This window comes from Ranitomeya imitator, chromosome 3, assembly GCF_032444005.1.
Source record: "Ranitomeya imitator isolate aRanImi1 chromosome 3, aRanImi1.pri, whole genome shotgun sequence".
Taxonomy (NCBI): Eukaryota; Metazoa; Chordata; class Amphibia; order Anura; family Dendrobatidae; genus Ranitomeya; species Ranitomeya imitator.
In genome coordinates this window covers 129,154,179-129,167,903 of record NC_091284.1, presented here as the reverse complement: position 1 = coordinate 129,167,903, position 13,725 = coordinate 129,154,179, and the positions used below count along the sequence as shown (strand labels likewise).

General features: G+C 43.7%; 1 protein-coding gene across 3 annotated transcripts in view; it reads right to left on the bottom strand.

Moving 5' to 3' along the window:
- METTL27 (methyltransferase like 27) overlaps positions 1-13,725 on the bottom strand; it is a 130,491-nt gene that overhangs the window by 52,130 nt on the left and 64,636 nt on the right. For 2 of the 3 annotated variants that reach the window (XM_069761433.1, XM_069761434.1), the window contains one exon: positions 2,870-3,038. In XM_069761433.1, the coding sequence (XP_069617534.1) occupies positions 2,870-2,989 (120 nt within the window). In that variant the 5' untranslated portion in view covers positions 2,990-3,038. Of the gene's footprint in view, positions 1-2,869; positions 3,039-3,175; positions 3,283-13,725 lie in introns of those variants that run through there. The other variant, XM_069761435.1, reaches the window with a different exon arrangement.

Genomic DNA, 13,725 nt, shown 5'->3' with positions numbered 1-13,725 from the left:
AAAAACAAAGAAATGGATTCAGCACTTCAGATCAAATCCCAGGCTTTATTTCACACTTTAAAACATAGTATCAGGGTAAAGTTCACACTTGACATATAACAGCACTGTGTTTATTATCCCTGCACTGTTACATCACTGTGATGTCATTAATATTATTAGTGCTACACTGACATATGTGTTTATTATCCCTGTACTGTGGCATCACCAATATGATTATCCCTGTACGGTGACATCACTGTTTATTATCTTTGTATTGTGATATCAGTGCGTTTATTATCCTTGTCCTGTGATGTCACTGTGGCTGTTATATTTGTACAGGGACTTTACAGAGTTTGATACTCCAAACCCATGACAATACTGTATTATGTCTTCACTGTGGTACTATGGTTTATTAAATTGGTACTGTGATATTACTATGTTTATGGTCGCTGTGGATTAGTTATCTTCCGATAGATTTTTCCACATACTGTGCATAGGGAGATATAGTAGCTGTCTGCACTTAATGGAGAAGACTTAAAGGGTATCAAAATCACTGCAGTTTAACCCCTTAACATCCAAAGACGGGCAGTGTCAGTCATTGGACGCCTCCCCATTTGGTGCGGGCTCCAGCAAGGCGCAAGCACCTTTTCCGGCACATGACAGCTGATCTGATCAGCTGACATGTGCCCCTAACGGCCACGGGTGAGATCGCGATCCACCTGCGTCTGTTAACATGTTAAATGCATCATTACCTCCTCCCATCAGCACCCATGTCACATGACCGTGGGTCACCGGTGGGTTAGCATGACAACCCGGGGTCTGCAGGAGACCCCTGTGGCTGTCACAGCTGGATAGCTATGAGTGCTGTCCAGTGGTTGGTGCTCATGGCAAGTGAGCATATCTGCTACATAGAGCAGGACTGCAGCCCTGTTCTATGTAGCACAAGCAATCGGATGATTGCAGCTTCTAGACTCTCATGGAGACTATTGGAGGAAGTAAAAAAAAAAAAAAAAAAAGAATTTTAAATATTAAAAAAAATATAAAAATATGAAAGTTCAAATTGCCCCATTCAGAATAAAAAACAAACAAAAAAATATACACATCTTGCATCGCCGCATTCATAATTGCCCGATCAATATATAAAAAGAATTATTCCAATCGGTAAACAGCGTAGCAAGGAAGAAAAAAAATACAAAAAAAACCCCCACACATTTGTGGAATTGCACTTTTTTTTGTGATTTCACTGCATTTGGAATTTTTTCCCTGTTTTCCAGTACATGATGTGGTAAAATGAATAGGGACATTCAAAATTGCAACTTGTCCCACAAAAACAAGCCCTCACATGGCCATACTGACGGAAAACTAAAGAAAAAAAAAAAAAAGTTATGGCCTTGGGAGGAAGGCAAAAATGGAAATACCCCTGGTCCTTAATGGTTTAATGCACCAGTGTGATGCTAGTCACTACTCATGGATAGACTGTGAGGCAGAAAAGTCAGACGTTCCAGGGTCAGTACCAAGACAACAGGTAAAAAATCAAGATAAAAGACAAGGCATAAATCAGGTCACGATCCGGGGTCAAAATACCAGGAGATAGCGGATCAAAGCAAAGGGTCAAAACAAAGGGGTAGTGAGAACACTGTCCAAGGGTCAAGAAGCAGAAGATCAGAGCACAGAAAAACAGAAGGCGGCAAACACTCACCAGGAAGCATAAACTACGTCTGGCAGGGATCAGAGGCAAACAGCTTGGGCAATCTCTGGAACAGAAAACACCTGGAGAAAGTTCGGCACCTCCCAGTCCCGAACTGGACAACCGTGCTGTCAATCAAAGCGCAGACAGCTCAGCACGCCCATCTCAAGACTGGAAAGCCGAGCTGTCAATTAAAACAGTGACAATTTAGCATGACCCAGTTTCCATAGGACAGCAAACCAATCAGTCGCTGATCAGAAGAGCTGCGTTTCAAATCTACAGCTTGAAACAAATGTTTGCAGCGTTTTTTACTCAAACAAAAAAAAAACAAAAAACAAACAAAATAAAGAATATAAAATGTGATTATTATGTGCAATGTTTTTCCTGTCAAGAGACGAGTTTCTGGTGAAGACATTTCTGCAACAAATACTCTACCAAAACTCCGATGAGAAGAACTACATTTTTTGAAAACAACTGAAAAAAGTACAGCATGTAATACACAATGCTATCTGTCACTTGGCTAGGGGCAGCAGACATCTGGCGATTGATTAACGTTACAAATTTATTAAGCCCCCTTTCTGGGGTATAGGAAATAAATGATTGCTGTGGTAGGTAGATCTAAATAACCTATACTGGTGTTGTAAGTAGGTTTTGGTCTCTCCCATGACAATTCTTGTATTATGATCTACTACGACTAAATGTCCTTCTAAAGACCGGAGCCATTTATGAGCCACTACAGCGTCCATACGTTACAGAAAGGCTTTGCTAATTGGGAACAAAATTTACAGCTCAAGATTTACAGTCTATGGTTATTATAATCCCGGAGCCAACATTCTGCACCTCCACTATTGGATTCAATAAAATAAATCATATTTGTGTTTCAAAAATTCCTTTCAAGCACTCTATAATTTGTAAAGCGCTGCGGAATATGTTGGCGCTATATAAATAAAATTATTATTATTATTATTATTATTTGAGCATTAGCCCCGAGGAAAATATCTTAAAGATCATGAGAAACTTAGTTACAGTCAGGTGTCCAAATTATATTTCATGGGAATGTTACAGTATTTACGCAAGCAGCATATGTTTCTTTTTTCAGTTATTCCGGCCATAAATCCTGTGTTTAGTTGCCTATGTGTCCTATCCTTTATCTGCAGTCGGGGGATTAAGACCCAATTTGTCTAGATAGCCAGGATCTCTTACCTTTTCATACCGTGTAGCCCACCGGTCGTAAAACTGTAGCTTTTCTGCGAGAGAGCAGTCTTTATGAGCAGCTGCAATTATATCTCGGACTTGTTGTAGCCCTTTATCGCTATTCGCCATGTTTATAGATTTTTAAAAATGGCACATTTCACTGGTCCTCAAAAGATTTCTGAAATGAAAAAAAAAAAAATAATAAAATATCAGAAAAAAGCCTTTTTCTATTTAAAAAAATGTATCATGATTGCACTGAAGTTGAATAAAGCATACAGTAGCCAATCTCTATGAATTCTAATGGACCACACTCACTCATTCATTCCCACAGTGGGGGAAGTATTTGATACACTGCCGATTTTGCAAGTTTTTCCACCTATAAAGAATGGTGATGTCTAATTTTTATCGTAGGTACATTTCAACTGTGAGAGACAGAATCTAAAAATAAAATCCAGAAAGATCACATTGTATGATTTTACATAATTAATTTGCATTTTATTGCATGAAATAAGAGCAAGAATTCTGTCTCACAGACCTGTCAGTTTACCTTTAAAGAGCCCCCTCACTCTACACTCATCTGTATCAATTGCACCTGTTTGGACTCATTGCCTGTATAAAAGACACCTGGCCAGACACTCACTCCAACCTCTCCACCATGGCCAAGGACAAAATTTTAGTGTATCAAATACTTATTTTTCCCCACTATATCCAAACAGACAGAATCCAAGACTGAAAATGTGTGAAATTTTGGTCCGCAACCCTAACCTTCGTCTGACCCAATGGATTGTGTGGTAACCGAGGAGAGACAGCTGATATAGCAGAAAATAACACTAAACGTAAGCGGATAAAGCAGAAAATAATGCTAAAGGCAAAGCATGGTACACACATGCAATCTGTTGGGTGTGACAGACGGCTGGATTGTGGACCAAAACATCATTCCTTTTCTGAGTGACATTTTAGTCCACAATCCAGACCTTTGTGTGCTTCTTATAATGGAGTGTCAAGTTCTTTTATCTTTATCTATATAAACTGTGTATAAAGTGAGTATTTTAACCCCATCATAATGTTTATGCAGATTTTTAAACTCCAAACTGTAGAAACTTGAATGCTTATTGGATGAAGCAGATCAGGTGATGTGTATCTGTTTAATGAGGGAGAGTGCGGCCTAAGGATACAACACCCTTTATCGAGATGTGCCGAATTATTAGGCAACTTGTTTTCCTCAGGTAAAAATGGACCAAAAAGATATTTGACCATGAAAAAGTAAAAAATTGTTACAAGTCTTAAGCTGTAGTCACACTAGTGATTTTAAAAGCTGGCAAGTCATGTGCCGTGTACAGTTAAATCACAGAGTGGCAGGTTAGAATAGATATATACACACAGATATCCAGATGTCACATATTTATTACATAGACAGAAGAAAAGCCAGTAATTCATCTGGCGTGTTCTGTAAAATCACTGCAGGAGCCGACAGGATAGAAGAGATTTATTACATACAGTAAATACAGTGGGGCAAAAAAGTATTTAGTCAGTCAGCAATAGTGCAAGTTCCACCACTTAAAAAGATGAGAGGCGTCTGTAATTTACATCATAGGTAGACCTCAACTATGGGAGACAAACTGAGAAAAAAAAAAATCCAGAAAATCACATTGTCTGTTTTTTTATCATTTTTTTTGCATATTATGGTGGAAAATAAGTATTTGGTCAGAAACAAACAATCAAGATTTCTGGCTCTCACAGACCTGTAACTTCTTCTTTAAGAGTCTCCTCTTTCCTCCACTCATTACCTGTAGTAATGGCACCTGTTTAAACTTGTTATCAGTATAAAAAGACACCTGTGCACACCCTCAAACAGTCTGACTCCAAACTCCACTATGGTGAAGACAAAAGAGCTGTCAAAGGACACCAGAAACAAAATTGTAGCCCTGCACCAGGCTGGGAAGACTGAATCTGCAATAGCCAACCAGCTTGGAGTGAAGAAATCAACAGTGGGAGCAATAATTAGAAAATGGAAGACATACAAGACCACTAATAATCTCCCTCGATCTGGGGCTCCACGCAAAATCCCACCCCGTGGGGTCAGAATGATCACAAGAACGGTGAGCAAAAATCCCAGAACCACGCGGGGGGACCTAGTGAATGAACTGCAGAGAGCTGGGACCAATGTAACAAGGCCTACCATAAGTAACACACTACGCCACCATGGACTCAGATCCTGCAGTGCCAGACGTGTCCCACTGCTTAAGCCAGTACATGTCCGGGCCCGTCTGAAGTTTGCTAGAGAGCATTTGGATGATCCAGAGGAGTTTTGGGAGAATGTCCAATGGTCTGATGAAACCAAACTGGAACTGTTTGGTAGAAACACAACTTGTCGTGTTTGGAGGAAAAAGAATACTGAGTTGCATCCATCAAACACCATACCTACTGTAAAGCATGGTGGTGGAAACATCATGCTTTGGGGCTGTTTCTCTGCAAAGGGGCCAGGACGACTGATCCGGGTACATGAAAGAATGAATGGGGCCATGTATCGTGAGATTTTGAGTGCAAACATCCTTCAATCAGCAAGGGCATTGAAGATGAAACGTGGCTGGGTCTTTCAACATGACAATGATCCAAAGCACACCGCCAGGGCAACGAAGGAGTGGCTTCGTAAGAAGCATTTCAAGGTCCTGGAGTGGCCTAGCCAGTCTCCAGATCTCAACCCTATAGAAAACCTTTCGAGGGAGTTGAAAGTCCGTGTTGCCAAGCGAAAAGCCAAAAATATCACTTCTCTAGAGGAGATCTGCATGGAGGAATGGGCCAACATACCAACAACAGTGTGTGGCAACCTTGTGAAGACTTACAGAAAACGTTTGACCTCTGTCATTGCCAACAAAGGATATATTACAAAGTATTGAGATGAAATTTTGTTTCTGACCAAATACTTATTTTCCACCATAATATGCAAATAAAATGTTAAAAAAAACAGACAATGTGATTTTCTGGATTTTTTTTCTCAGTTTGTCTCCCATAGTTGAGGTCTACCTATGATGTAAATTACAGACACCTCTCATCTTTTTAAGTGGTGGAACTTGCACTATTGCTGACTGACTAAATACTTTTTTGCCCCACTGTATATATAGAATAGATATATAGAGGTCAGTGACAAATACAATTAGGACAGAGTGTGCAGCTTACTATACATGTATTTAAATAAAACATTATGTTTCGTAAAAAAAATGGCATGGGCTCCCACGTAATTTTCGTAACCAGCAGAGGGAAAGACAATAGCTGGGGCAGAGGTTTATAGCCTGGGAAAGGGGTAATACCCGTGGAGCTTCCCAGGCTATTAATACAAGCTCACAGCTGTATACGTAGCCTTTACTGGCTATTAAAATGAGGGACCCTCCCCCCCCAAAAAAAAAATGACATGGGGTCCCCCTATAATTAATAACCAGCAAGGGTTATGCAGACAGCTGTGGGCTGATATTAATAGCCTAGGAAGGGGCCATGGATACTGCTCCCCCAGGCTAAATAAAGATGCACCAATGCTCTAAGATGCACCAATTCTAGCACTTGGCCTCGCTCTTCCCACTTGCCCTGTAGCGGTGGCAAGTGGGATGATAGTTGGGGGGGTTGATGTCCCCTTTGTATTGTCAGGTGACATCAAGCCCCAAGGTTAGTAATGGAGAGGCATTAATAAGATGCCCCCATTACTAACCCCATTGTCACATTGTAAGAAAACACAGACACCCAGAATAAAGACCTTAAATTGAAAGAATGACAGACTCCTTTAATATTCTTAATTAAACTATATTTACTACCTCACCCTTTTCCCCGATGCCCTAGTCATCTGCAAAAGAGGTAGCTGTGCATAGAGTGTACGGATTGGAACCATTTTCGGGCACCCAAACACCAGGCGTACCAACTAACATATCTACGACACTAAATATAGCCATTAATCAGAAGTGCATAGAATTTTTATAGAATGTTAATATATACTAATATGCCTTTTTGGGTTATATGAACCCTATAGAGAGCGTGTCCACTCTTATCTATTAGGCTGACTTTCTGACCAGCATACTGTATGAAAAATCACCCATTTGTCATCCAGAATTATTTTTTACCATACTTCATCTGTATTTTCATATTTATGTCTGTTTAACATGTATATGATATGATTGAAATCATACAATTACCTAAGTATGTTAATTGTAAAAGATACCATAAACACGGGGTCGTGCATTGTACCTTTTTAATGCACCCATTAAGTTTAATTGGCAAGTATGTACCAAAAAACAGATCAGACTAGTGTATGCTGTGATTTTTTTTTTACACTTGGAACATTGTATAGGTTGCATAAGAGCATGATAATTGTCCTAGTTTAAGCTAGAAAACGCATATTTTTTTTCTAATTTTCACCTGTGTGTCCGTGTTTTACATTCGTGTGATGTCTGTGTGTAATGTGTATTCATGCAACTACATTAAAACATTTATATAGTCACAAACCGTATCCTAAATGTTTCGTAAAAATTGGATGACACTTTGATGTTCCGTGTGGAATCAGTTTTTTTTTTTTTTTTTTCAACGAACCCACTGACTTGATGGGCGAGTGTCATCTGAAACTCGGAAGAAAGTAGCTAAGCCCTATTGAATAACATGGGGCAGTGTGGGGTCCATATGCTAATTAATTAAATCAAATAAAATCAGACAACACATACACACAAGTCTGCATGAGCCCTTAGTCTGTGCATAATAATGTTCATGTGAAATAGCACATTAACTTGCATTAGTCAGTAGGGTTGAGCGAAACGGGTCGTTCATTTTCAAAAGTCGCCGACTTTTGGCAAAGTCGGGTTTCATGAAACCCGATCCGACCCCTGTGCGGGGTCGGCCATGCGGTACGCGACTTTCGCGCCAAAGTCGCGTTTCAATGACGCGAAAAGCGCCATTTCTCAGCCAATGAAGGTAAACGCAGAGTGTGGGCAGCGTGATGACATAGGTCCTGGTCCCCACCATCTTAGAGAAGGGCATTGCAGTGATTGGCTTGCTGTCTGCGGCGTCACAGGGGCTATAAAGGGGCGTTCCCGCCGACCGCCATGTTACTGCTGCTGATCTGAGCTTAGGGAGAGGTTGCTGCCGCTTCGTCAGAAGCAGGGATAGCGTTAGGCAGGGTCCATTAACCACCAAACCGCTTGTGCTGTAGCGATTTCCACTGCCCAACACCACCTTCGGTGTGCAGGGACAGTGGAAGCTACATTTTTTTTTTTTCCCCCCTCAGCGCTGTAGCTCATTGGGCTGCCCTAGAAGGCTCCCTGATAGCTGCATTGCTGTGTGTACGCCGCTGTGCAAACCAACTGCTTTTTTCAAAGCACAAATCCTCTTGTTCCTTCCTTTCTGCACAGCTATCTTTTTTGTTTGTCCACACTTTTTATTTAATTTGTGCATCAGTCCACTCCTTATTGCTGCCTGCCATACCTGGCTGAGATTACTGCAGGGAGATAGTAATTGAAGGACACTCCCTGTTTTTTTTTTTTTTTTTTTTTGTGGGAGATTAAGATTGACATTTCTGCTAGAGTGCCATCCCTGTGTGTGCCATCTCTCACTCAGTGGGCCATAGAAAGCCTATTTATTTTTTTGCTTGATTTGGGTTCTAAAATCTACCTGAAAAAATCACTACATCAATCAGTGGGAGAAAAATATTGGCCTCAGGGCTTGTGTGCCACTCCTGACTCCTGTGTGCATCATCACTCACTCAGTGGGCCATAGAAAGCCTATTTTTTTTTTTTTGCTTTATTTGGGTTCTAAATTCTACCTGAAAAAATCAATAAATCAATCAGTGGGAGATTAATATTGGCCTTTGGGCTTGTGTGCCAGTCCTAAGCGTGCCATCTCTCTCTCTCAGATAGTGGGCCATAGAAAGCCTATTTATTATTTTTTTTATTGGGTTTATAAATTTTCCCTGGAACAAAAAAAAAAAAAGTGGGAGATTAATATTGGCCTCTGGGCTTGTGTGCCAGTCCTGAGCGTGCCATCTCTCTCACAAAGAGTGGGCCATAGAAAGCCTATTTATTTTTTTGGTTGATTTGGGTTCTAAATTCTACCTGAAAAAATCAATAAATCAATCAGTGGGAGATAAATATTGGCCTCTGGGCTTGTGTGCCACTCCTGACTCCTGTGTGCGTCATCTCTCACTCAGTGGGCCATAGAAAGCCTTTTTTTGTTTTATAAATTCTCCCTGAAAAAATCATTTTATTCTATTATTTTTTTTTCCTAAAGTCTCCCTGAAAAAAAAAAAAAATCAAATCAGTGGGAGATTAATATTTACATTTGTGCTTCAGTGACAGTCCTGCGTGTGTGGCATCTCTCTCATTTGTTGCCACCAACAACAGAGTGTGTAACATTGTGCCTGATTTTCGTTGTGGTCTCACTCACCTGTAAAGGGGTAGCTAAATCATACTGAAGTTATAGCTCACCGTGTAATTTGTGTGACAGCAACAAATACCGTTAGTTTGTTTACGTTTTTAAAACAATGAGGAAGTCTGGTGGAAGAGGTCGTGGCCGGGGGCGTTCATTGTCAGCTGGTAATGAGGGTAGTGGTAGTGGTGGAGCATCAGCTGGTCGTGGGAAAAAAAATATTGCACCTAGGTCTGGAGCTGTGGAGCCAGGTTCGTCGTCTGGCTACACAAGGCCTCGAACGCTCCCTTTTCTGGGAGTAGGAAAACCGCTTTTAAAGCCGGAGCAGCAAGAGCAAGTTTTGGCTTATCTTGCTGACTCAGCCTCTAGCTCTTTTGCCTCCTCTCGTGAAACTGGTAAATGTCAAAGCAGCGCGTCGTTAGTGGATGTTCACGGTCAGGGACAAGTCGCTTCCTTGTCCTCTTCAGCAAAAACAACAACAGAGAAGAATGCAGCAGGCGACACAACGGGTTACTCCATGGAGCTCTTTACACATACCGTCCCTGGCTTAGAAAGTGAAGCAGTTAACAGTCCATGCCCATTACAAGTTGAATCTGACATGGAGTGCACTGATGCACAGCCACAGCCAGACTACTATGCTGGTCCTTTGACTCAGACCACAACATTGCCCTCGCAGGGTAATGATCAAGAATCAGACCCTGATGAGACTATGTTGCCCCATCACGAACGCTATACCACCGACCGACACGGTGACACAGACGAAGTTGCACACGAGCTACAAGAAGAGGTAATAGATGACCCAGTTCTTGACCCCGATTGGCAGCCATTGGGGGAACAGGGTGCAGGCGGCAGCAGTTCTGAAGAGGAGGAGGAGGGGCCGCAGCAGGCATCAACATCGCAACAGGTTCCATCTGCCGGGCCCGTATCTTGCCCAAAACGCGTGGCAAAGCCAAAACCTGTTGGAGGACAGCGTGGCCATCCGGTTAAAGCTCAGTCTGCAATGCCTGAAAAGGTATCCGATGCTAGAAAGAGTGCAGTCTGGCATTTTTTTAAACAACATCCAATTGATCAGCGCAAAGTCATCTGTCAAAAATGTTCAACTACCTTAAGCAGAGGACAGAATCTGAAAAGTCTCAATACAAGTTGCATGCATAGACATTTAACCACCATGCATTTGCAAGCCTGGACTAACTACCAAACGTCCCTTAAGGTTGTAGCACCCTCGGCCAATGAAGCTAGTCAGCAACGCAACATCCCTTCCGGCAGTGTAGGGCCACCATTTTCCGCACCACCTGCAGTATCTGTGCAGGTTTCTTTGCCAGGCCAAAGCAGTCAGGGTCAGGGAATCACCAGTTTCGTAGTAGGAAACACTGCATCTAGGGCACCGGTGGCAACAATACCATCTCCCACCGTCTCTCAGTCTGCCATGTCCACCGGCACCCCCGCTAGTTCCACGATCTCCAGCTCTCCAGTCCAGCTCACCCTACATGAGACTATGGTTAGAAAAAGGAAGTACTTAGCCTCGCATCCGCGTACACAGGGTTTGAACGCCCACATAGCTAGACTAATCTCGTTAGAGATGATGCAATACCGGTTAGTTGAAAGCGAAGCTTTCAAAGCCCTGATGGACTACGCTGTACCACGCTACGAGCTACCCAGTCGACACTTTTTTTCCAGAAAAGCCATCCCAGCCCTCCACCAGCATGTTAAAGAGCGCATTGTCCATGCACTCAGGCAATCTGTGAGCACAAAGGTGCACCTGACAACAGATGCATGGACCAGTAGGCATGGCCAGGGACGTTACGTGTCCATCACGGCACACTGGGTGAATGTTGTGGATGCAGGGTCCACAGGGGACAGCAAGTTTGGGACAGTTCTGCCTAGCCCACGGTCTAGGAAACAGTTGGCTGTAGCCGTTCGCACCCCCTCCTCCTCCTCTTCGTCCTCCTGCAGAAGCGAGAGCTCGTCCACAGACCGCAGTCGCACAACCACTCCATCCGCAGCTGCCACTGTTGCACACCAGGTCTCCCATTATGGGGCAGCTACTGGCAAACGTCAGCAGGCTGTATTGGCTATGAAGTGTTTGGGCGACAACAGACACACCGCGGAAGTTCTGTCCGAGTTCTTGCAGAAAGAAACGCAGTCGTGGCTGGGCACTGTAGATCTTGAGGCAGGCAAGGTAGTGAGTGATAACGGAAGGAATTTCATGGCTGCCATCTCCCTTTCCCAACTGAAACACATTCCTTGCCTGGCTCACACCTTAAACCTGGTGGTGCAGTGCTTCCTGAAAAGTTATCCGGGGTTATCCGACCTGCTCCTCAAAGTGCGTGGACTTTGCTCACATATCCGCCGTTCGCCCGTACACTCCAGCCGTATGCAGACCTATCAGCGTTCTTTGAACCTTCCCCAGCATCGCCTAATCATAGACGTTGCAACAAGGTGGAACTCAACACTGCACATGCTTCAGAGACTGTGCAAACAGAGGCGGACTGTTATGTTTTTGTGGGAGGATACACATACACGGGCAGGCAGTAGGATGGCAGACATGGAGTTGTCAGGTGTGCAGTGGTCGAAGATTCAAGACATGTGTCAAGTCCTTCAGTGTTTTGAGGAATGCACACAGCTGGTTAGTGCAGACAACGCCATAATAAGCATGAGCATCCCCCTAATGCGTCTGCTGATGCAAAGTTTGACGCACATAAAGGATCAGGCGTCTGCAGCTGAGGAAGAGGAAAGCCTTGATGACAGTCAGCCATTGTCTGGCCAGGGCAGTGTACAGGACGAGTTAGCGGGCGAAGAGGAGGAGGAGGACGAGGAGGATGATGGGGATGATTATATTTTTAATGAGGAAGCTTTTCCGGGGCCACTGGAAATTGGTGGCGCGGCAAGGCCGGGTTCTGGTTTTTGAAGGGACACAAGTGACGTGGATTTGCCTGAAACTGCCCCTCAACCAAGCACAACCGCAGATTTGAGAACTGGAACTTTGGCCCACATGGCGGATTATGCCTTACGTATCCTCAAAAGGGACACACGCATAACTAAAATGATGAATGATGACGATTACTGGTTGGCCTGCCTCCTTGATCCTCGCTATAAAGGCAAATTGCAAAATATAATGCCACATGAGAACTTGGAACTAATATTAGCAACCAAACAATCAACTCTTGTTGACCGTTTGCTTCTGGCATTCCCTGCACACAGCGCCCGTGATCGTTCTCACACGAGCTGCAGGGGCCAGCAGACCAGAGGAGTTAGAGGGGCAGAAATCAGAAGTGGCGTTGGCCAGAGGGGTTTTCTGACCAGGTTGTGGAGTGATTTTGCTATGACCGCAGACAGGACAGGTACTGCAGCATCAATTCAAAGTGACAGGAGACAACATTTGTCCAGTATGGTTACAAACTATTTTTCATCCCTTATCGACGTTCTCCCTCAACCGTCATTCCCATTTGATTACTGGGCATCAAAATTAGACACCTGGCCAGAAATGGCAGAATATGCATTGCAGGAGCTTGCTTGTCCGGCAGCTAGTGTCCTATCAGAAAGAGTATTCAGTGCTGCAGGTTCAATACTAACAGAAAAAAGGACTCGTCTGGCTACCCAAAATGTAGATGATCTAACCTTCATTAAAATGAACCACAACTGGATTTCGAAATCTTTTGCCCCACCTTGCCCGGCTGACATCTAGCTTTCCTATGAAAAGGTCTTGCCTGTGGACTATTCTGAATGCCTTTTCCAATCTCGTAATTTTCTGCACCTGATTGTCCAGCATACGACATGTTTACACCTCACTAAATGGCCAAACTCCCCACACGGGGCCGTGGTATCGACACTTGGCGACAGCACCCGTGAGAGTGCTGTTTGTCTGAAGAGGTGGGTGTGCCCGCTTTTGGTCGACGGCACTGCCACTGGGTCCCTCCTAGTACAATAAAGTGTCTCTGGCGGTGGTGGTGCGCACCCAACGTCAGACACACCGTTGTAATAGGAGGGGCCCTGGGCCTGTACCGCCGGCCACAAGACAGTTCCCCCCCCCCCTAGCTCACACAGTGCTCTACCACTTGCCATTTTTGTTATGTTAGGCCTTCAAAGCCTGTCTGCGGTCACTCCTTCCACTATGCCTCCACTGACCACACCACTGCTGCCCGTGTACCCCTGGAACCAATTTAAAATTGCCTACAGCCAGCCCAATTTTTTTATTTTAGGCCTTCGATGCCTGTCTGCGGTCCGTTCTTTCTACTACTACTACTACTACTACACTGACCAGGCCACTGCTGCCCGTGTACCCCTGGAACCAATTTAAAATTGCCTACAGCCATGTGTTATTATTTTAGGCCTTCGATGCCTGTCTGCGGTCACTCCTTCCACTAGGCCTCCACGGACCACACCACTGCTGCCCGTGTACCCCTGGAACCAATTTAAAATTGCCTACAGCCAGCCCAATTTTTTTATTTTAGGCCTTCGATGCCTGTCTG